Genomic DNA, 23,632 nt, shown 5'->3' with positions numbered 1-23,632 from the left:
AATCATTAAAAAAAAAATACAATCTTGTAGTAAAATAAAAAAAAAATACTTGACCAAAAAAACAAAATCACACACACACAAAAAAAGGTTAAAAAAAGAAAAAGAATCTTCCAAAAGAAAACCCGATTGCGTAAAGCATGACAATGGGAATAAATGGAGCAAGCCGTTAAAAATAGCCTATAAAGAAATAAAAAAAAACTTATAATCACAGGCATCAAATACCACAGAAACTCCGTGCATCCCTCGCCCCATAATTGACCTAATCAAAACAGATTGCATCATGATAGTCAATAAAAGTCAAGAACGGTCGTGATTTTAAGTGCCAAGTTACTAATCATACATCACTAGTCTACAGTGGTCTTCCCTTTTCACCATAATTTCTTTCTTTCTTTCTCTCTCTCCCTGAAAAACACACTCTCTCTCTTTTAAATAAGCTTCTGTTTTTCTCTCTACATTTCTTTGATTCTGTGACTTTTTAGCTTCTCTTCTCTTCTTTCTTTTTCTTGTCTGAAGCAAACTGACACTTCTGTTTTGAGCTCTATAGATACATCTTCACTTACACTGTAAGTGAAAGACTAAAACTTTTGCCTTGCTACTTTGAGCTTCAATTTCTTTTTTGTTTCCCTCTTAGATTAAAAAGATTCAATCTTTTAGGTGAATTTTGATGTTTCAAGTGTTTGTATGTTTCTTACCAGTGAATTTGGAGATGGGTTTTTAATTTTAAGCATGGCTATTTTGTTTATTTTGCTCTTGAGATTTTTTGTCTTTAATTTTAGTTTTGTTAGTTTGTGATGTTAAAAAAAGTTAGGGCATTTAGATCTGGTGTTGATAGATTATGTTTTGGGTTGCTAAGGTTGAGGATGTTTTGTTGGTTTGTTTTGAAAATTGAGGTATTGAAGAATGGATCTAATTCAATAACAATTGTTGAGTGCATGCCAGGGTCTTTATGGTAGTGTACAGATGGTGTAGACAGTTACTTGGGTTTTTGTTTTGGGTTGTTGAATTTGTCCTGAAGTGGACTATACTAGCACTGGAATTGATTATTTTTTTGACAGTGTGGATTAGACATGAGTTAGTGGATAAAATGATGGGTCAAGCTGATTGTCTCCACTTGTAAAGGAGCACACAAATGGAATTGCAAGTAATGCAAGTGATATAACCATTGTGTCGAGAAGAGTTTATTGTTGACCTTGGAATCAACTCATCAAGGATTATTGTCAAGCTAATAGTTAAATCATCAAAATCTTTGTAACTGTTAATGTATAAGAGTGCATGAAAAAGTCATCATGCCCACATTTTTCATCATGAAGTTTGATGCCACAAACAAATGAGAAATTTTCACCATGCTATTTAGGTATAGTGATAACGGAACCCTGCGCGTTCTGTTTTTCTTTTTCAATGTGATTTTAGTTCTGATGTTATGCTTGAGTACGTACTTTGCTTAGCAGCTTATCATGAAACACTAATACAAGTTTATATTCACACTGACCAGGTTGACATTCCCGAGTTGTGCCATTTTCTGTGCTCCTATTATGGAGATTTTTTTGCAGAAAATGCAATTGTTTTAAATCGATTTGTTGCATTCATGGCAACTAAGTTGGTGTAAACGTGAGAGTGTGTTGCTGATCAAGGGGTTGATCTTACGCTAGGATTTGTGGTCATTTTCATGAAGTGTTAAAAGTAAACATGCGGTCATGGTGGGGGAAGTCTTCATCCAAAGAGGAAAAGAAGAAAGCAAACAAGGAAAGTTTCATTGATACAATAAATAGGAAATTTAAGATTACATCAAAGGAAAAGAGCAACAATAGATCAGGAGGATCTCGGAGATGTTGTAAAGATACTCTTTCAGAAAGGGTTTCTTTGTCCCGCGTTCCATCAAGATCACCATCTCCCTCCACACATGTATCACGTTGTCAAAGTTTTGCTGAAAGGCCTCAGGCTCAACCACTTCCACTTCCACTTCCAGGGGTGCCTCATACTAAAATTGGGCGCTGTGATTCTGGAATTAGTGCTTCAGTGAAACCAGGATTGGATGGAGGGGGCAAACCATTGCATCTTTTGCCCCTACCGAGACCAGGACATGTCCTTAATAGACTGGACCAAGCAGATACAGCAGGGGATTTAGCCACTGCCTCTGTGTCCAGTGATAGCTCCATAGATAGTGATGATCTGCCTGACTCGCGTGTCCTTAGCCCTTTCACGTCGGACTATGAAAATGGGAACAGAACTGCTGTGAACAGCCCTCCAAGGTGAGCTTCCATGTGTTCCATTGAAAGTTTTAAAGTGTCTTTCCAGGTTTTGTCTTGTCTCTGACAAAATTTGTCTTTATGTCTGCTGAAGCGTGATGCGACAGGATCAATCCCCTATCATAAATAGAAAGAACTCAAGAGAAACTCTGAAACATGCTAATTTACCTGCAAATAATCAGACCTTGTCTACACCACCAAAACGGGCAATTTTTAGCTCTCAAGTGCAAAATTTACAGATTCCTCATCGAGTAGCATTCTTTAGTGCTCCAGACAGCTCAATGTCAAGTCCTTCTAGAAGCCCAATGAGAGCATTTGGCACTGAGCAAGTTATCAACAATGGTTTCTGGGCAGGAAAAACTTACTCAGATATTGGTTTACTAGGATCTGGACAGTGCTCAAGTCCAGGTTCAGGCTATAATTCTGGGCAGAACTCAATAGGTGGAGATATGTCAGGACAGCTTCTTTGGCCAAACAGTAGATGCAGCCCTGAGTGTTCTCCATTACCTAGCCCCAGAGTGATTAGCCCAGGTCCCAGCTCCAGAATACACAGTGGTGCTGTCACTCCTCTGCACCCACGAGCTGCTGGGGTTACCATAGAGTCGCCTACAAGCCGGCCAGATGATGGAAAGCAACAAAGTCACCGCTTGCCCCTTCCACCGATAACAATCTCCAACACCCATCCCTTTTCTCCTACCTATTCCGCCTCAACATCTCCTTCAGTGCCTCGAAGTCCTAGTAGGATGGAGAACCCAACAAGTTCTGGTACACGCTGGCAGAAGGGTCGTATGCTTGGGAGAGGCAGTTTTGGAGATGTATATCTCGGGTTTAACAGGTCTGTGCAAAGGTTATTTGCTAAATGTTTTATTGCATAGGCATGGGTGATTTAGCATCATAAAAAACTCTAGAAAGTTTAGTCCATAAATAACTGGGTGGGGGAAGCAGATTAATTTAAGCGTACAGCTTGATTGAGGTTGAGACTAAATGGAGTTGAGTTGACATTGTTTTGGATTAGTTATGACCATTGCATTTATAATTTTTTTGTTTTACTCTGCTAATCCATTCACCTCTGTAAAGCAACACTTGATTTGTCATGTTTCTTTCATCATCTTCATCATTGTGATGCATCAAGTGACATTTTAATCCATCTTTTACTTAACATTTGAGCTAACATCTCTCCTCTTTATCTCACCGCTCACACCCTCTTTTAACTCATTCTGCGTCCTACTCGAGTGACTTGTTTGCAACAGAACCTCCTTCATTCCTTAAAGAGTCCTTATTTGCAATTGTCATCATTATTGCTATCCTTGTTATTGTTATCATGCATTCAAGTCTAATGTTAATATCATTTCACTTCATAATTAAAGAGGCGATTCCCTGATATTCTTGCACACAAATCCGACACTATACTGAACTGAGTTATCAACCATTTGCTATGCACATTATTTATGCACATTATTATGCATTTTGCATGTCTTATCTGATTTTGTTGTTTGGGCCTTAGAGAAAGAGGTGAGATGTGTGCAATGAAGGAGGTAACTCTATTTTCAGATGATGCAAAATCAAAGGAAAGCGCACAGCAGCTGGGACAGGTAATTTTTATTTTTTCTGTTTTTTTAGGCAGTTTATAGTTTGAAGAATATAAGGTTATGTATTGATATGCATAGATGTTAATTTAGAGCTAGTTCTTCTCTGGGAAATTTTGAGGAAGATTTTACAGTTATTCATGATACTTGCAGGAAATTGGGCTTCTGAGTCGCTTACGTCATCCTAATATAGTGCAGTACTATGGATCTGAAACGGTAACATTTTTCTTGCCAGTTTATGTTATCTCCTTTTAGATTTTTACTTTCTGAAATAATTTCATTTTACATGTTAGTCATAAAATATTGCATGTGTATGTTCATTCCAAACTACTGAGACTCCTATATGTTGCCGACTTGCAGTTCTTCCTAGTAGACCGCTTCTTGAATTTTGTGGGATTTAATTGCTGATGATTTATATAATTGCATTATCATTAGTTGATTCATGGTAGAGTGTTGTCATTAGATACTTTATTAGCATAAAGTTCCAACAGATTTATGAATAGAAATCCATGGCTTAGATTTTTGTTAGCTGAATTGGTATTTTATTTCTTATCAGGTGGATGACAAATTATATATATACTTGGAGTATGTGTCTGGTGGCTCCATCTATAAACTGCTTCAAGAATATGGCCAATTTGGTGAAATAGCTATTCGTAGCTATACTCAACAAATCCTGCGTGGGCTTGCTTATTTGCATGCTAAAAAAACTGTCCACAGGTGAGCATTATTATTTTGCTATCTCATGGTTTTGATAGGGAACCACAACTTGCTCTAATCACTTATAAACATTATCATGCCTATTTCATAAGTTTTAATCGTGTGCAGAGACATTAAAGGGGCTAATATTCTGGTGGATCCCACGGGTCGTGTTAAACTGGCAGATTTTGGGATGGCAAAGCATGTAAGGATATTCATCTGGAATTTTCTTCTCTCTAGTTATTCAAACCTGGGAAAATATGTTGATTGTTATTGCCACTGGTTTTGAACAAATGCTAAATTCTGTTGGTTATGCAACCAAATTAAATTAGTTCTCTATAACTGCTATCTTTTTAGTTTAGTTAGAATGCAAGATGAAAATTTACTCATGCATATTAACCTGTAGGCAATGCGTTGTAACCCATTTTAATCAATTGATCTACAGATATCTGGGCAGTCTTGTCCATTATCATTCAAAGGAAGCCCTTACTGGATGGCACCTGAGGTCAGCCTTGGTGTATTGTCACATTCTGATTTTATATTTCTTTGTGATGCTTTCAAGTAATGCATTTCTTGAATACATTAATTGTTTCAGGTGATAAAAAATTCAAATGGTTGTAATCTTGCTGTTGATATATGGAGCCTTGGGTGCACTGTTTTGGAGATGGCAACAACAAAACCACCTTGGAGCCAATATGAAGGGGTTAGGAAAATCGAAGTACAATAAATTTTTTAGTTTTGTAACTTGTTTTGCAGTTTGAATGGCACTGCTTGAAATCTTAATGTGTGTCTTGGTGAGATTGTGTTAAACTAGAAGTATGATTTGTTTGACCTTATTTCTTACCCTCATTTTGCTTTATTTTCTTCTTGAAAGGTTCCTGCTATGTTTAAGATTGGAAATAGCAAGGAACTTCCAGAGATTCCTGATAATCTGTCAGATGATGGAAAGGACTTTGTGAGGCAGTGTTTGCAACGGAACCTATCACATCGCCCTACAGCTGCTCAACTTTTGGAGCACCCTTTTGTGAAAAATGTTGCTCCGATGGAGAGGCCGTTTTTGTCCCCAGAGCTTTCAGAAGAACTGCCTGCAATTATGAATTCAGGAAGATCAATGGTATTAGGATTTTTTCTTGGTGTGTCTAATGATATTGAATATTGCAATTTTTCTTGTAGATTATATGAGATAAGAAGTTATTCACTACTGTTTATCATACTATAATATTTTTTTAGAAAACAAAAGATTTCATCTGATGAAAAGAAGAAAATATACAGAGACAGGTAGGAGAATAGGTCATCCTCCAAACTAAGAAACAGAGCAGAACAAAAGCTATGATAATAAGCATCCCAAACTCATGGTACTTCATTTTGGTAAATGACTGGATGAATGTGTTAATTGGGAGTTGTTATATGTTTAGTCTTATGCACACCACCTTAGATGGCTAGCATATGTGGTCGTCTGATTTCATATTGGTATTGCTTGCTAATGCTACCATGATGTATTTTGTTTTCTTCATGACACAACACGGAATAATTCCTTTCACTTTGCCTGACTTGTCTGTTGTGGCTTTGATGATGTTGCTTGAATTGACTAATGAGTTGAATCTTGGAACTTTTAATAGGGAATTGGACCTGCAAGAAATGTTTCAGGCTTTGACTCAGAAGGGATTTCTATGCATCAATCTAGAGCCACAAAAATTGGTTCAGGGATCAGGTCTCTTCTCCCTCCCTCACTCATCACGCCCCCACCCACACACTCACTCACACGTGTGTGCTCTCGCCCTTATTTTTTTTCTCTCGCTTCATTGCATATTCAGGAACATATATGGCGAAGTTTGTCTTATGTGTTGCTAGGATTACTGGCATGTGTACTTGTCTTGTCTGAAGATGGACTGATATTGCACAATGCATTTCAGCTAAAGGCGCATAGGTTTTTCATCAGGGCACAGAAAAATATTATGTCAGATATCATGTTTCAAAAGCAATATCTTGCTATGAGAGCAGTATTGAAGGAGATCAGTATTAAAATTCTAGTCATCTTCACCCACAACTTGCATGAAATTAGTTTGATGGTGTTATTACTTTCTTTCTTTTTTTCTTGGTTGGCTGTTATTATTACTTTGTTCAACAACAAGCAATAAACTGTATTGTGTTCTTAGCTCTTCAATAACTTTTTTTGTGAAGACTTCTTTCATTGCTTCTGCTCTGTACTTGTTAACATTTTGCTCCATTGCCCCAACTTACATTTAAAATTTGAAGTTCCATGTAGCATTTGTTGTATTGAGGGGAGAAATCCTTGTGCTTTAGCTTAAGACTGCTTAGTCTGCAGAATCAAAGTGTGAAGATCTAAATGTGCAACTAGTTGGTTTATGTTGCGACAAAATTTGTTGTGTTAAAAATAAATATCTGGTTCTTGTTTTTATACTCAAAAATATTTCTTCTTTCTTTTAATTTGATGTTTTTCCTATTCCAGTGATGCCCATATGAAGAACTCATCATGCCCAGTGTCTCCTATCGGGAGCCCTCATCTATATTCAAGATCCCCGCTGAATTTGAGTGGAAGGATGTCTCCATCTCCTATATCTAGCCCTCATACTGCATCTGGTTCATCCACGCCTCTCACTGGTGGTTGTGGTGCCATCCCATTTCATCATGCAAAGCAGCACATAATGTACTTGCAAGAAAGCAAGGGAATGGTCCCTGGGTCCCAAAGTAGTTTCTATCCCAATAACAACAACCTTTATCAGGAACCAAAGCCTGACCTATTTCGAGGTATGTCACAAGCCTCTTGTGTTTTCCGGGAAATAATTTCATCAGAAAACAGCAATCCTGGAAATCAGTTGGGATGGCCTGAACTCTATGATGGGCACCCTGTTTTAGCTGATCGTGTGTCCCAGCAGCTCTTAAGGGATCATATGAAATTGAAGCCATCCCTGGACCTGAATCCAAACTCGTCAATTCGTGGCCGTACCAATGGAATCTAAAGTCTTACTATGCATGAATCCTTCATCAGAAAAATCTTTCTCAGTTTCTAACTCCCAATGCATCATTCATTTTTTTTCATTCTAATCAAGGGGAGACAAATCAAATCTGTGTGCTAAAAATGAACTCTGGACAAGTGATTCCAGTAGGTCAGATGTTTCGGAACCTTGAAGGGCAGGATTAATTTCTTGGAAATGGCCTTGGAGTTTGGTTTCAGAGTTCCTATGGCAAGTAAGCAGTTGGCTTAGATATGGGAGGACTCGAGTATGGAAATGTGGCAGCACGTGCAAGTTATTCCACTTGTGTCTGTGAAGCTCTTTACCTGGCAGCTATATATTTCACTGAAGTCAGTAACTAGGTTTGATTTCCTGCCAGCTTTGTTGACCCGAATTCGTGTGCAAACTATTCCATGAATGAAGATTTTGATTATTCCAAGAAGGTTACCTTCTGAGACCTATATACATCAGCTCCTCACATTCAAGTATGTAACTGCTAGATAGACTGTAGATTTATTATACTTGGAGTGCAAAGCTACTACCATTCGTGCATTTCACATCCTTTTATGTTCCTTCTACTATTTTTTGGGTGGAAGGATGTGGTGGGAGTTGAAAACAAATATTGTACAGAAAGATGGGAACCAAGTTGGAAGTCCAGATTTTGTCAAGATAACAGTTGAGAACTTGCCTGGCTTCGCCTGTGCCTTTTCTTTTATCAGTTTATGGTAGCTCAGTGTAAAACTTCTTGTGGGCTGTCCAGCTGATATTCTTGTATCTAATGTATACGGTTATACCTTGAATCAAATTAAAGAAATCTAATTCAACCTGTGTACTTGTGAAATCCTCTGGTCCAGTGCAATTGTAAATTTTGGGAACAGCAATGAGCCAGGTTTATTTTTAAGGAATCTTTATCTCCCGCATTGTGGCTTAAATTTCAGAGCTGGTTTTATTTTTCTTTGATAGCATCAGTTCCTTTTCTAATTCATTTCAGCCTATGGGGATGGGAAAAATACCTATCTTGGGTTTTGGAGGTGATTTAAGCCTGTAGTTTGGAGTCAGGTTGTGGTATTTTTAGTGCAGAGACAACCTGGCATCATTAGCATATCTATATAATTAAGGTTAAGTCCCATCATGCATCTTCATTACATTTCAAGGTTACATTTTTTTTACCTCTGTATATACCATTGTCTCGAAGGTTACCCCCCCCCCCCCCCCCCTCTCTGAAGCTAAGAATCAAGGTTCATGTCACATTAGGCATTTTTTTTTGTTTATATTATCTGTGGGGAGTGGTATTGAATCTATAAATTAGAGTGAAGTCTTTTGATTTTGAAGCTACACTTGGTTTGCCTCGAGGTAGACAGAAAATGTAGCCATATTTTTTTTTGGTTTTTTGTTAGTAGCAACAATGATAATATAAAAACCTTCAAACCACTCAAATAAATTCAACTTCATGGAAAAAAAAAAGAAACTCTTTAATGGACATTCAACAAGCTTGACTTGAGCATGTCTATAAGAGTACAGCTTTGTTTACTCGTAGAAAACCTTGAAATAATCCTGATTACTTGTTAGTGATGCTGAAGCTGAAATCCCATAGCTTTTTGGCCAGTTCTGCATTTTTAGCCTGTGAGCTAGGTTCTGCTATATTACTGTCCGTAAAATACTTTCCACTTATCCCCTTGACTTGTGGATGCAACGCTATATAGCATGTAGTTGCTGCTCCTTGTAACCATAACCAAATGAAATGAATTGTAGTAAAACAGATTCATTGTTCAGACAAAGCAATTTTATCATCATTTTGCCAATCCACACACAGGATGGAAATGTTTTTCTCAGAATTATGAAAGCCATACCTGCTGAACATTTTTTTATCATGTATTTACCAAACAAGTTCAAAATAGCTGCATTAAGACCACCGAATGGGAAAAATATTAATAAAACTAAAAAATTTCGGGCACTGTGAAAGAATAAGAACGAATATATCAAGCTGATTATATCCAAATGCTATAAACAACAGATGCAAGCTCTGAGAGCCTTTTCCAATCTTCTGTAAAATTTGCAAAAAGACCCTAGCAACTCCGTAACCCAACATCAGATTAATTTACTCCTGTAAAAGTCTCAAAACCGAAATATGTCGTCAAAGTACAGAATCTCGGAAAGATAAAAGTGATAAGGCTTAAGAAAGATTTACCATTAACAAAACCTTGGTGACGCAGAAGATTGGCATGGATTGCTCCAGGATGTAGTGAATTAATAGTTATCTCTTCCCCTTCTTGCTGTAAACTCAAGCGATAATGATCCAACAATTTTATATTACACTGCCTATCAGAATAATGTGATTGATTACCACTCACACTTCAACCTAAGGCACTTAAATTTTGTGGAGGTAATCTTCAATACCAAAACGCAAAAATGTAGAAAACTAAATTCAGCTGAAAAAGCTTTATTGTCTACGCTAGGTAAACGAAATTAAGATAATGGAAATTGATTTAGGACATGTTATCATGCTTTAATTACCTTCAGGCGCCTTGCAAGCTCATTGGCGTGCAATATGTTAGCAAGCTTAGATTGCCCATAAGAAAACCAACTGATACAGAATTTGAAATTATCAGCTATCAGAAAAAGTTAAGGCAGACAGGAACTGCCGATGCATGGTGATGACATTGGAACATTATATGTAGAAACTTAAAACCATAGACAAAAATATTTCTGCCATCAAGTTGCTACCTACCTTGCCTCGTCATAGATTTTATCGAAACAAATTCCTTCCCGACTCACAATACGGTGACCTACTTATGATACATTAACGATCCTTCCTTCTTGCTTGCTTCTTTGCGCTGTGTTTTTCATGATCTCCAATAAAAGGTTTGTCAATAGAAAATGACCTGCAAATTGTAGTATTTCAACCCGAAGTTGGAAAATCAACACAGAAGATACTGTGGCTGAGTATTTCAATGTTTGAAAGTCAAATGTAACATCCCTATATGGTTCGTTGCAAATAATATTTCAAAGTTTGAAAGTCAAATGTAACATACCTATATGGTTGGTTGCAAATAACATTTCAATGTTATCTTGAGAAAGCTTGGAAGGAGATGACAGAACCCCTGCATTATTACTTCAAACAGAAAAGGAAAGTATTACTGTTTGCAAGAAAGCTAGATGCTGCCTGTGAATATGAATTGTATTACGAACATAACAGGAACATTCAACTGATTTGTGATAGTTGGATAGGTATAAGAACTGCAATTTAATTTCCCCAATATAGTTTCCTTACATGAGGATGTTCAAAGGAAGACCCAAGGTAGTATATTCTGATGCAAACTTCCTAACTGATGCCATTGATCTCAGATCTAACTCCATAACATCAATCTGATCAGTGGGGATTTCCTTGAGTATTGCTTCTTTGACGTTCCTACCAGATTCCTCACTGCCATAACTACATGGACACCACGCATTGCAAGGACACGCGTTGTCTCCGCACCAATACCACTTGATGCTCCTGGAAATTAAGATTTGATTCAAAACCACAGATAATTCTTTCATTACTGTGAGTCTGAAGTTAAATTCATCAGGTAAAAACTGATGTCCTCTCAGCTCGAACGTTCAAATAAAACCTCACTACATGTATCCTACGGCTAAACAAAGCTCTAGCCAGGAAAACTAAGGCAGGGTATTTGGCTTAGCAAGAAATAAAAAAGTAAAACCTGTAACAATGGCAGTGAGACCAGTTCAATCAATTTCTTGTGTTACTTCCTCTGCTGTAGAAGAAGCAGAGAACCCAGATGGCCCTTTCCATCCAAAAAACCACATTCTGCTGATTCTAATAATGAACTCGTACTACAAACCTTACCAAACTGTTATATTGATAACTGCTTTGCGAAGCTACAATTTTTAGCATCAAAGGGTCCTCCTCGGATTCATGTAACTAGTTTGACCTAACGGGTTTAAATGATCCAACTACAAGCATATTTAGGGTACTGTTCTTCATTTAACTCATTGGGTCTTGATCAACAGTATTAATTATCCAGCATAACCTATTCATAACTGTCCAAAATATGGTTCCAGATTATTTACATGAAGGACAGAATACATTGACAATATCGAGGGCAAACATTACCAACTTTTCGAACCAGTTTTTCACGCATAAATTCTGTGCTAACAAATAAGGCACGAGAAAATTAGCTTCTGGTTATTTTCTCCTAACGACATAAATTTTTTTCTTTAGCAGCACAAAAATAAATTTTAGTTGTGCGATGTACATTGTATTGCAATGAATTTCTTATATGTCACCGTTTAATTGCATAATATATCCAGATTTGTTTCTAATTTTTTTCTTCTAATTTTTAATTTATCAACTGATAAAAGGCTCAAATTGATTATAAATTTTTAATTTTTTTTCTTACGATTATTAATTCAATCATTGCATCCGTATTACACATTGCTACTTATAACCTCAAATTGAAGAACAAAAGTCATGCATTTTAGAGAGGGTAAATTGAAAAACAAAACTCAAATTGCCAAATGTCTGATTTAACAACTCTGTTTGCCCATCTTATTTAGAATTTTAGTTTTTGTATAATAACTTAAAAAAAACAAAAAAAAAAAAAACAAATTACAAAAAAAAATAATAAAAATAAAAACAAAAAAAAATGGTGTAAATAGACCAAGTATAAAATGATAAATACTTCAAGTTCAAAGAATAAAAAATAATATATTTTTTTCAAAAAATATAAAAAAATTATAAAATAATAAAGATAAGAACAAAAATAAAAGGTTATAATTAGACAAATTATAAAATAATAAATTTATCAAATATAAATAAAAAACTAGAAAAAAATATAAATTTATCATTGTTACAATATCCACTACAATAAAAGAAATTATAAATCTGCCATTTCTACACGGAAACGTGTCCAAATATATAATTATTATTATTTTTATTCCCTTCCGGTACAAAGCCTAAAATTATTACAAAACACTGTTTATTTCCATTGAAAAAAAAAATATAGGAAGAAGAGAGACTCCACACCAGAATGCCAGAGGCTGATCACAAATGAAGGCCCGTTTAAACAAAAACATGACTATATATGGAAATTTTAGGCAACATATCTATTTTATGTGTACAGTACAAATTTCATAACTACTTATACAGAACAAGATTCAGCTCTACATAATCATGCAGTAAACAGGTATCGCGCTAGTTTGAAAGCAGGAGGCAATCAAACTTAACTAGGGGTTGGTCAAGGGCAAGCTGAATTCCCATAGTTTTTTTGCCAATTCTGCATCTTGGCCATAAGCGGTTGATTTGGATATGTTACAGTCTTCGAAATACTTCCCACTGACCCCATTAACCTGTGGATGCAATGCCACATAGCATGTAGTTGCAGCTCCCTACAACCATGTACAAGAAATTAACAAAGAAACTGTGTGGGCATGGTAACAAACAGAAAGGGTCGTATGATTTGAATTTGCACATATGACGCTTTCTGTCATATTCAAAATTGTAGAACATACCTGGGGAACAGTTTTGAACATGAATCTGCCGATAGTACTGGCGAAGCCTGCCGAGAATTTAACCCAGGACCAGAAAATTCAAAATTTAGTGAATGAACGAAGAAATTTATTAATGCAAGGTGTGATTAACATAGGCCAGGAATTACCACTAAGAACAGTGTGGTAGCGGAAAAGATTGGTATGAATTCCTCCAGGATGAAGTGAATTAGCAGTTATGTTTACCCCCTCTTCCTGTATGAATAAAGAAGGACAAAAATGGATATAAAGTTCCAGTATCTTTATTTATCAAACCCCTGTTCGATGAACTTGAAAATGTCTGAGTACCTTGAAACGCCTTGCAAGTTCATTAGCATGCAGTAGAGTAGCAAGCTTTGATTGCCCATAAGCCTTTATACTGCCGTATCTGCAAATCAGCGTGAACAAAAGGGTGAAACTAAGAAAAGGCGCCTTATCACAATAATACATGACAGAAGCCCCCATATGCGGGTGTTACAGCATGACTTGGCACTTAGCAGAAGGAAAATAGAAGATTGACAGAATGGTACTGCCAAATTGTTACCCTGCTTCATCATTGATAGTATCAAAACGAATTCCTCCAGGAAATGGATGACGATGAGCTGATGAAGATAGGTTAACAATCCTTCCTTCTCGATTGCTTTCACGTGCTGTGTTTTTCATGTTGTCCAACAAAAGATTTGTAAGAAGAAAATGGCCTGCAAAATGATAGAAAACACTGTTATATAAAGAACAACACTTTGATATATACAACTATCATTCCTTCAATGCAGAAGAAAAAAAGAATCTGCATAATTATGTGAACATACTTAGATAGTTGGTTGCAAACTGCAGTTCTATGTTGTCTTTGGAAAGCAAGTAAGGAGATGCCATAATCCCTGCATTGTTACTTCCAACAAAGAAAAAGAATATTAGTCCTCACTATTGAATTTTGTAAGAAATCTTAAATGGCATAGAATGTCACCAGTTGTTCACGGATAGAGAGAAATTGCCGCCATAACAATTTTGATATACGAGCAAAACAAAATCTACTACAGAGAATTGCTTCAAATTAGTTGTCTTACATGAGGATATTCAGTGGAAAACCAGAGGAATTATATTTGGATGCAAATTCCCGGACTGAGGACATTGAGCAGAGATCCAGCTCCATAACCTCAACCTTGGCACTGGGGATTTCCTTGTGTATTTCTTCCCTGACCTTGTTACCAGAATCCACATTCCTTACTGCCATAACTACATGGACACCACGCAAAGCAAGAACTCGCGCTGTCTCTGTGCCAATACCACTTGATGCTCCTGAAATTAGGCAAAGAAACAAACTTAAAACCTATCCTATCAATGACAAAATATCCACTGACATTGATATCTACTGCCATCAAAAGAACAAATATGATTTTGAGAAATTACGGTATAAAAAGCACAGTTACGATTTTAGAAGTCTCCGCAGTATTTAATAGAATTTATAAATCACAGGAGAGACAAATTTGAAACTGGTCAAACTTGGCTATAAAATCAGAAAGTTCTTGCCTTCTGAGAGGATATCCCACAACCACCAGTGCTAAAACCCTGACCGAGAATCTTCTACACAAATATTCAGATGAGAGAATTTCACTCATCTCATGCTACTCAGATCTGTAACTTAGATAAAATTATGATATTTCTAATGTGAAACAGAAACTACAGAAATTTCAAGTGGATCAGAATTGCTAGCAATCCATGCATAGAACAAACCAACAACCACAGATCACTGACTTTGCCACTTATCTTGATCAACAAAATCACAGCACAAAACAGAAACCAAAGATTTGAAATTGAAAAGGAGCATGTAGATGATGCAGAACAGACAAAGATAAGAAAAACATACCTGTAACAATAGCAGTGAGGCCACTTCCATCAATTCCTTCAGTAACTTCCTCAGCTGTGGAACTGGAAGAAAAGCCAGATGGCCCTTTCTTTCCAAAAAACCCCATGTTGGCAGGTTCTGAACTACACCAAAAGTTGCAGACTCTAATGTATATACCTCTCACAAGTAGCAGCAGATATGGACCGGCATCAAGTATTATATGGAGAATTCTTCAAGGATGAAGCCACCAAGAATTGTTAAATGCCACCTGTGATTTCTTAATATTTATTTATTGCATGCCATTATGCTATTCTTTGGTTTTGTTCAAATTCCATGATGCTGTTTCCTTGACTTATTGATGATGCCGTTGCCCAAATAGAAAGACAGACCCCTGGTGCTTGACTTTCAAAAAAGGCAGCCTAATATAAAAAGTCCATTATAACTTTAAATAATCCCTATGTTCTTAAGATTTAAACAATCAAGTCCCTCTAGTTTGAAAACTAATTAACTAATCCCTATGTGTTCACATTTGTTTACACCTTAGTCCCTCCATTAACTTTTATTGTTAGTGAATGCTGAGCAGGCCTTTTTTCACCGTTGGTTCTGTGACTGACTTGACGGTCAAAATGTGAGCAAAAGATTAATTGATAATTTATGAAACTAGAGGGATTAGAATAGTGGGACTATAATTTACTCAATAATTTGCAAAATCAAAAGTCATAGCATGACCCCATGGAGAATTATCTGGTGTAAATAAATAAAAGCTTGATAGGAACATGATAAGCATATTTGCATAGAGCTTTTCATTTTGCCGTCAGATTTGTGTGTTTGCTTTCATTTTCTTTCCTTAATCAGAGTAGCGTTCTAGATGGATCGTTAGACTAGGAAAACTTGTATGTTATCGGGAGGTGATAGCCAGTCGTGATCAAATTGCTCAACCAGATGTCTCCATATCCGGCCAGTCGGTCCGAAAAATATCATCGGTCGTAAAAGAACGTCAACATTCATTATTGAATCTTTGTGTGTTGTGCAATCACAAAATACTACAGAAGCTATACTGGAAATTAGTGCACCTCGGTTAAGTAAAAAAAGGCATTTTCCTTCGGATTTGTCCAGAGAGGGACAGACTGGAGAAAGTGCCTTAAATAAAAGACTCCATCATCAAATTATAGTACTCAAAGTTAAGTTTATCCCTGGTGGACTGGATCAATAGGCAAGAAAGTGAACGTATAACTCTCTCTACGCATAAGTTAAAAAAAAAATGGAGATCTTAGCCTCTTTCCTACGTCAAAAATGATCAACAAAGTAATTTAAATCGAATAGGGTGGAACTGGTGGTAATGTTTATAGACATGTTTTATAGACTACCATCTTAAACCAACATGGGAAAGCGGGGGACCTCCAATCTTTAACCACCCATTTAGAAATAGATGCAATGTGATTTAATACACGAAACAGGTTCGTATGTATAAACTGTGAAACAAGTTCGCAAGTTTCCTGACTTCCCCAAAACAAGAAACAACTACTTCAATTCGCAGCACAGCTCAGAGGACTACTTGGGGTTGGTTAAGCTCAAGCTGAAATCCCATAGTTTTTTGGCCAGTTCTTCATCTTTAGCCAAAGAGCTAGCTTTGGACAGGTTACTGTCCATGAAATATTCTCCGCTTACCCCCTTAACTTGTGGATGCAATGCCACATAGCATGTAGTTGCAGCTCCCTATAACCATATAAAAGAAATTAATAAGCTATGTAGCGTTTTAGAGGCAGTCCAATAATTGCATATGGATTTTATAATTCAAATTAATCCTGGGTCATGCTGCCACATATTCCATGGAACCGAAGAACATACCTGTTGAACATTTTTGAGCGCAAATCTGCCAACCATAGTTACAACACCTGCATTCAACACAACAAATTTAATCCAGAAGCAAATCCCCATAGGCCAAGAAAATCCTCGTATGGGAACCAAAAACAAGTCAGATATATCAGAGTATTACTATTAATAACACTGTGGAAACGTAGAAGATTGGTCATAATTGATCCAGGATGAAGTGAATTAGCAGTTATATTGACCCCTTCTTCCTGCATGGGCAAAAGAAAAAGGGAAATAAAAAACGAGCTCATAAGAATTTATTTTGGACAAAAATATTATAACTATGAAAGTCACAGCCCAAATAACATGCTGATCAACTGTTTTTGTCATCCATGATTTGTACTGATTTAACTAAAGAATCTTCAGCACCAAAAATCTATCTATTTCAACTTCATCAAATAAGGTGAGCAAAGGCAATGACTCATACTTCCACTGGAAACTATTCTAAATTTGAGAGCCACCTGGTCTTTAACCACAAGAAGGTAAGATTAAATCTCTGAAATGGGGAAAAGAAGAAAAAGAAAATCCCAATTTGCAGTTAGGGAGCAAATTTAATCATCTCAATGGCAGATTGCTGTTTGGTAAACTTGAGACCATGGACTACCTTAAGGCGCCTAGTGAGCTCATTAGCATGCAATACATTAGCAAGCTTTGATTGTCCATAAGCCCAAATACTGTTGTATCTGCAAAATTATCAAGCACAAAAGGGTAAAAACAAGTAGAATTAGATAAAGAAATGTCAATCCATATATAATACATGTTGACTAGTGTCTGGTGTTATAGCACAGACTGAGCAGCATTCCAAGACACGATTCACAAAATGATACTGAGAAAGTGTTACCCTGATTCATCATTGATTTTATCAAAACGAATTCCCTCACTGTATGCAAAACGGTGAGCTTCTGATGATACGATAACAATCCTTCCCTCTCGATCGCTTTCAAGTGCTGTCTTTTTCATGGTGTCCAATACAAGGTCTGTCAGAAGAAAATGGCCTGCAAAATTATAAAATCTCTTAAGAATCCAAACTTCTGCACTTGGCAATATGCAGCATTTCAAATTTCCCAACATTGAAAAACAAGATTTGGTGGAAAGGGACTTTCTTCTTCTTTTTTTCCTGTTTTTTCCACAGCTATCAGACTAATGTTTATTTATTTTCATCATCTTCATTCACAATAATTGATAAGACTGATTAAATAGATAAATGAATTTGAAGATTACAGTATTCACAGACATGTGAAAAAAGAGGTCAAGTTATGTTCTTTTTGTTGTTCAGTATTGTGGCTCTCAAGGTATCCATGTTCAAGAATCTCATATTTGATAACACGAATTTAAATTGTCTATGCTGGATCATTTTTATTGCACGTGCTCTATTTCCCTTCATTTAAAGATTTAAATTCTATTCTCTGGCCTTTCATTATCATAATAGATACTGCAATCAAATTAATGGCAGATATGCAAACAATTTATAATGTTATGTCCAACATACCCACATGGTTGGTTGCAAATTGCATTTCTATGTTGTCTTGGGAAAGCATGAAAGGAGCTGCCATAATGCCTGCATTGTTACTTAACCAAGAAAAGATAATATTAATTCTCACTATTAAATTACAAAACAGTTCCTAAATGTGTGTAGGATGTCTTCAGTGGGCACAGTTAAAGAGGTGCATTGCCTCTTAGCAAGTTCCATTTACGAGCACAAACACATTGACTACAAAAAAGAATGAACAGGAACAACCAACATCATAAGTGACACAGAAAAGTTAGCCATGGAGACCGAAAACGGATATACAATACAAATAAGATGCATTGTTTCAGTTTTAGTCTTCTTACATTAGGAGATTCAGTGGAAGACCCAAAGATATAAATTCCGATGCAAATTTCCTCACTGATTCCATTGAGTTGAGATCTAGATGCATAACATCAATCTTAGCAGTAGGGAATTCCTTGAGTATTTCTTCTTTGACTTTCCTACCAGATTCCACATTCCTTACTGCCATAACTACATGGGCACAACGCAAAGCAAGAACACGTGTGGTCTCTGTTCCAATACCACTCGAGGCTCCTGAAATGGAGTAGGCATGGAATGTATTAACAGATTAACCAACCAATTACTAAAAGTGCAAATGTATATCTATTGCCATCAGAACCCTAAATATAGCAAGCTGTCCACAACTGATCAACACACGAATAGAAAAATTCTGATATAGGAACTCCATTCTGATGTAGAAAGTCTCGCCCCAAGAATATGATAAATCATAAGTTCCAAAATGAATCCCATCTGCAGTGGACCACTCTCTATAAACAGGAAGATAAAGAGAACTCCACTCCAAATATTAACTAGTGATCCCCACCTATGGAGCATGACAAAACTGGTATAGCGGTATGTAAAACCTCTCCAAATATAGTTATGTGAAATAAAGTAATTAAATTCCAAACATACCACGATTACAAGCTACCCAGGCCAAATAAGTTTATTAACATCTGCAAGCGCCTAGAACGAACTAGAAAAAGAATTTGAAGCCCCGATATATTCACCAGACATTTTCAACTTCGTCTCTATAGATCTTGCACGAACTAAAAAATAGCTTAGCATCCATGTACAGAGGAAAAAAAAACTGGCAAAAGCACGAAAACCCAGAAATGATCACCCAAAGAAAGAAACTTTGCATATTCCGTTATACAAATGAACAAGAACAAGTCTTAATTTTTCCCGTAAGTTTCAATCAGAACAAAAGCAAAAAACAGATATCATCATCACGAACCTCGAATTTTTTATGACTGCTTGAAACGTTGAACATAACACAACTACTTGGATTAGTTGACTTCGTCAAAAAACACACACAAACAAACAGAGTATATGAGATTCATGGGTCTATTTTTCATTTGTTTTCCTTCGCTTTTCCAAGCAGCCAAACAAGACTTAAACTTTGTGAGAAGAAATGATCGAAGTATGAACATGTTAGATAAAAATTAAAATCCTAGAGTAAGTAGGTTCAAATACTTGTGCGTTTAGTTTCTAACAGAAAAAAGCATAAAACTTGAAAACAAAAGAAACCCGGATCGGCTTCAGACCTGTAACTATGGCAGTGAGACCAGTTGCATCAATCCCTTGAGTAACTTGCTCGGCTGTTGATCTAGGTGAGAACCCAGATGGTCCTTTCCACCAAAAAGGCCACATATTTTCCGATATTTTGATCAAAACAACAAACAGCTTTCGAGTTTGCAAACTCTTTATGTGCTCATAATCCTACTGTGATGACTATAAGAATTGCAGAAAATGGTATCCCGTCATGGATCTATTGCATCATCCCATGGTAATGATTACAACATGTTATTAAAAAAAAAAAAACCCGAATACGACATCATCTTGTTGACGAGGATTCCCATAGGGTGTTTTTTTTAATTGTGGTAGAGGTAATTTCTTAAATATATATATATATATACATATATATATATATATATATATAGTTTTCTTTTGCTATTTTTATATTTTAGTGTTGGGATCTATTTTCCGAGGCTTTTATTAATATTTATGCTTTAATGATGATCGTGGATGGGAAATTAAGTTTCTCAGGATTGGTTGTTTGAACGGTTTAGAAATTAAATTCATAACGCATATCACCTTCTCGTGGCCATTAATTCAATGACAAAATAGGTTTATACCAAAGGCTTGGCTCCTCCTCTTAAATTCCTAATGATTCCAATGGACCCGGGCCCTCTGTAATTATTGCTACAATGCTACGTTCTTCAAAGCCATTAAAATTCAACTCCCTCAAGGGTCTATATCCCCAGATCAGATGACATTAATAGCTCACCAACCAAAAATACTATTGAAAGTGTTTTAAAAAATTATTTAGGTTAAAATTTATTAAATTAATATTTTTTTAATGTTTTATGATTTAAAAATATAAAATATAAAAAAAATATTTTAATATATTTTTAATTAAAAAATATTTTTAAAAACATCCACACACAATAAATAAGTATTTTTTTGTTTGATTCTGTTTTGGGTTAATAAACCTAATCAAACCATTATTTTTATTTTTTTTAAATTGTGAACTGAACAAAATTGACTATCGACTAATTTGGTTAGATTCAGTTAGGTTTTTCTTCCAAACCGATTAAACCTATGTCAATTTTTTTGAGCTTTTATTAGTGGGCCTGGGCTTTTGAAATTTTGCTTTGGGTTTTTTAACTGTGGCTTTAAGGTGTTTTGGGCCCTTTCTTTTTTTTTTCTTTTTGTTATGGTCATGAGATTTTTTATTTTTTTTTGCCTTCACATCACATCATGCTATTTTTTTTTTATTAAGGGCCTAGGAGTATTTTGTTAATAATAACAAAATTAAATATTCCTCTGAACTCTGAAGGTTAAAGGCTAGTTCCCCATCATTCTATCAATTCTTAAAAATTAAAACGAAAAAACCAGCACCGACTATTACACCCTTTTTTTATAGTCAAATAATTAATAAATCGGAGCATTTGTGTTCGTGCCTCCAGCTCTTGGAGCTGGAGAAGAAACTTGTAATGTCTTGGAGTTTGAGAAAATATATGGAACAAGCTGGTGTTATGTTGTAATGGCTCGTACACCTCCTGCAAATTCAAGGACGAAGACTTTTTAAGTTGTAAATGCAACAAAATACGCTCTGGTTGTCCACTGATCAATCACTTTTGATAGCAAAATCATCAGCTAATCATTTCATTAAATCAGAAACATTTGCTGCTCGGAATGAGTTCGTGTTTGTAATTCAGTGAAAACTACAACCAGGCTGCAACGAGTTCATGTCTGTAATGCGATAGTCAATTGCTATCAGATTAACACTTTGCTTCTTTTGTTCAGACCATACAAAGTATATACAAAATTAGCAGAGGCAAAAAAAAAAAAAAAAATGTTATGAGAAGAGTAGGTCTGCGCTTATGATTAGTAGAGCAGGCATGTTCCATCAGTATATGAGAACACCAGTTAAGAGATGGCATAAATACTTGCAGAATGAAGAGTACAGGACTCAGTAGCCATAATTATCCATCCATACCAGCTGTTTCTCCCCGCACAACATCCATTCGCTTAACCTAAAATAACAATTAAACAAAGCTAGAGACTTTGGTGTTGATATCTATTTTGCAAAAGCATTGCGACTCCTTGCATCATAAGCAATTGCAAGAACAGTTGTACCCCTCTCTGGGCAGGCTTCAAGGAATTGTTAACATACAAACAAACTTCATGTTCTAAATCAGCTATGAAACTTTGTTTTTAAATGCTGAAATTTTCTCCCTTAAATTGTCTCCTCTTAGTCTCCTTGATGTGCAAGTAAATCCTGTAAAATAAGAAAAGAAACAGCAAAATAATCTCAAGCCTCCTTGCCATCACATACATTCTTTAGATAATATTAGCTACCATAAATGTTTTTTTATTTGACATGGAATCCTTATAGAATAGGTAGGTTAATACTTGCCACACATGTTTTCAAGAGCATTAAGAAATCATTGTATTGACTGAAATCCATAATATACAAGGAAAAATTCTTCAAATTTCACATATTCTTGTCACATTTCAACTTTAATTTCAAACACATCGTTCTTTTCTCGTCCGGATGAATTAGTAAGCCTACCATATACTTTCAAAAAGGTAAGGAAGTCTACTTTCCAACCCAATTTTAATCTCTGCGGAATTCTTTCTATAGCTCTAGATACAATCCAAACAGTAAATGAAGGTTCAGACAGATTTTACAAGATTCATCCAATAACTTCGACCATCTGAAATAATCTCTTTCTGAACTCCAATTGACCTGAGATTATAACCCAATGTAGAATAACATGTCTAGAAACTCCTATAAAAATCTCAGTCCAATCTAACTATTGAGTTGAAAATTATTCTTGATAGAGTAAAATTGAATAGTATAAAATTTTACGTAGAAATCTGATTATGACCTTGTTTGGGTCATATAAAAAAAAGCATATTTTGATTACTTGTAGAGGAAAATGAAAAAAAGAGAAGAAATAAAACAAAAATTAATCTGCTTTTGTTAATTAGAGAGATGGGATGAGGAAAAAGATTTGTGTGAGGAGAGGGTTAAAAGGGTGTGACTGATGGTTTGTGTCTCTATTATTTTCTTTTATACCTATTAGATATTTATTGTAGGGTTTAATGTTAGGTGAACCAATTTAATTTCATTCGGTTCAATCGGTTTTGGATTTTTAAAATCAAATTGATTCAAAGTGAATTTGTTTTTTTGTTTTCTAATTGGTTATCTTGGTTTTTTTTTTCTTTCAATTTTTTTTTTTTTTTTTATATTTTTGCTTACCCCGACCCTCGCATTGCTACTACCCTTACCATAATACAAACACACAGACCCTGCTATAATAAGAAACACTCGCTACACACACACACAGCATTCTTAAAGGTCCCTTAAAAAATAATGAAAATACATAAGCATATGTTGCGTTAGCTGCCTGCAATGTATCAATCCCATGATAGATGTGTACTAGAATGGTCCAAGTATCGAACCCTATATACACACGATGACTTTTTGCAATTTGCTAGTGAATTACGAGACCATTATCAATGATCACAGAGGTAATGATTACTAATGTGCAATAGCCATAAAAAAGAATCATTAAGGATATGATTAGGGTATGAACCAAATTCCAAAATGTCGCTTAGTGTTAGGGAACTCCTCTTTCCCTAATGTGATTTTCTAATGATTACTTCAGTTTGTGCTTGGTGTTAGGAAATGATGAGTGTTATGTGAACAAAAATTCACCGAAAGTGGCTTTGTTTTTTCAGTCTTTGGCCTCCCACAGACTAAAATCTTAAGCAAGGTTTTTTTTTGCCAAGTGGAAGGACAGACAAGCGAAACTCTTTGGTAGCCAGGGAGGGAATGAAGCAAA

At 35.8% G+C, this 23,632-nt stretch overlaps 3 protein-coding genes and 1 pseudogene across 4 annotated transcripts; 1 reads left to right on the top strand and 3 right to left on the bottom strand.

The window, feature by feature from the left end:
- Positions 1-377: 377 nt before the first annotated feature.
- Positions 378-8,329, top strand: LOC7465873 (mitogen-activated protein kinase kinase kinase YODA). Of its 2 annotated transcripts, none has more exons than XM_024597442.2 (12): positions 378-563; positions 1,493-2,249; positions 2,341-3,081; positions 3,751-3,838; positions 3,986-4,048; positions 4,389-4,549; positions 4,658-4,733; positions 4,974-5,033; positions 5,124-5,246; positions 5,403-5,642; positions 6,148-6,239; positions 6,999-8,329. In XM_024597442.2, exons 2-12 carry the CDS (start codon positions 1,687-1,689, stop codon positions 7,507-7,509), a joined length of 2,718 nt encoding a protein of 905 aa, XP_024453210.2. In that variant the 5' UTR covers positions 378-563; positions 1,493-1,686; the 3' UTR covers positions 7,510-8,329. The 2 variants fall into 2 exon arrangements, with proteins under 2 accessions (XP_024453210.2, XP_002304501.3); XM_002304465.4 differs by having other exon boundaries at positions 379-563; positions 5,124-5,231.
- A 699-nt stretch (positions 8,330-9,028) lies between these two features.
- On the bottom strand, positions 9,029-11,664 carry LOC18097041 (short-chain dehydrogenase TIC 32, chloroplastic-like; annotated as a pseudogene).
- Positions 11,665-12,410: 746 nt separating this feature from the next.
- LOC127903901 (short-chain dehydrogenase TIC 32, chloroplastic-like) lies at positions 12,411-15,175 on the bottom strand. The gene is made up of 8 exons (XM_052451328.1): positions 14,894-15,175; positions 14,094-14,325; positions 13,839-13,918; positions 13,574-13,727; positions 13,339-13,417; positions 13,161-13,245; positions 13,015-13,061; positions 12,411-12,891 (listed from the first exon to the last, which is right to left on the bottom strand). Exons 1-8 carry the CDS (start codon positions 14,997-14,999, stop codon positions 12,730-12,732), a joined length of 945 nt encoding a protein of 314 aa, XP_052307288.1. The 5' UTR covers positions 15,000-15,175; the 3' UTR covers positions 12,411-12,729.
- Positions 15,176-16,166: 991 nt separating this feature from the next.
- LOC7465871 (short-chain dehydrogenase TIC 32, chloroplastic) lies at positions 16,167-20,168 on the bottom strand. The gene is made up of 8 exons (XM_002303561.4): positions 19,820-20,168; positions 18,578-18,809; positions 18,234-18,313; positions 17,586-17,739; positions 17,349-17,427; positions 16,869-16,953; positions 16,721-16,767; positions 16,167-16,588 (listed from the first exon to the last, which is right to left on the bottom strand). The coding sequence occupies exons 1-8, from the start codon at positions 19,923-19,925 to the stop codon at positions 16,424-16,426; spliced, it is 948 nt and encodes a 315-aa protein (XP_002303597.1). The 5' UTR covers positions 19,926-20,168; the 3' UTR covers positions 16,167-16,423.
- Between the last annotated feature and the right edge of the window lie 3,464 nt (positions 20,169-23,632).

This window comes from Populus trichocarpa, chromosome 3 (assembly GCF_000002775.5).
Source record: "Populus trichocarpa isolate Nisqually-1 chromosome 3, P.trichocarpa_v4.1, whole genome shotgun sequence".
In the NCBI taxonomy this organism is placed as follows: domain Eukaryota; kingdom Viridiplantae; phylum Streptophyta; class Magnoliopsida; order Malpighiales; family Salicaceae; genus Populus; species Populus trichocarpa.
Note: the sequence above shows the minus strand (reverse complement) of the source record. Positions and strands in the feature narration are given on the sequence as shown.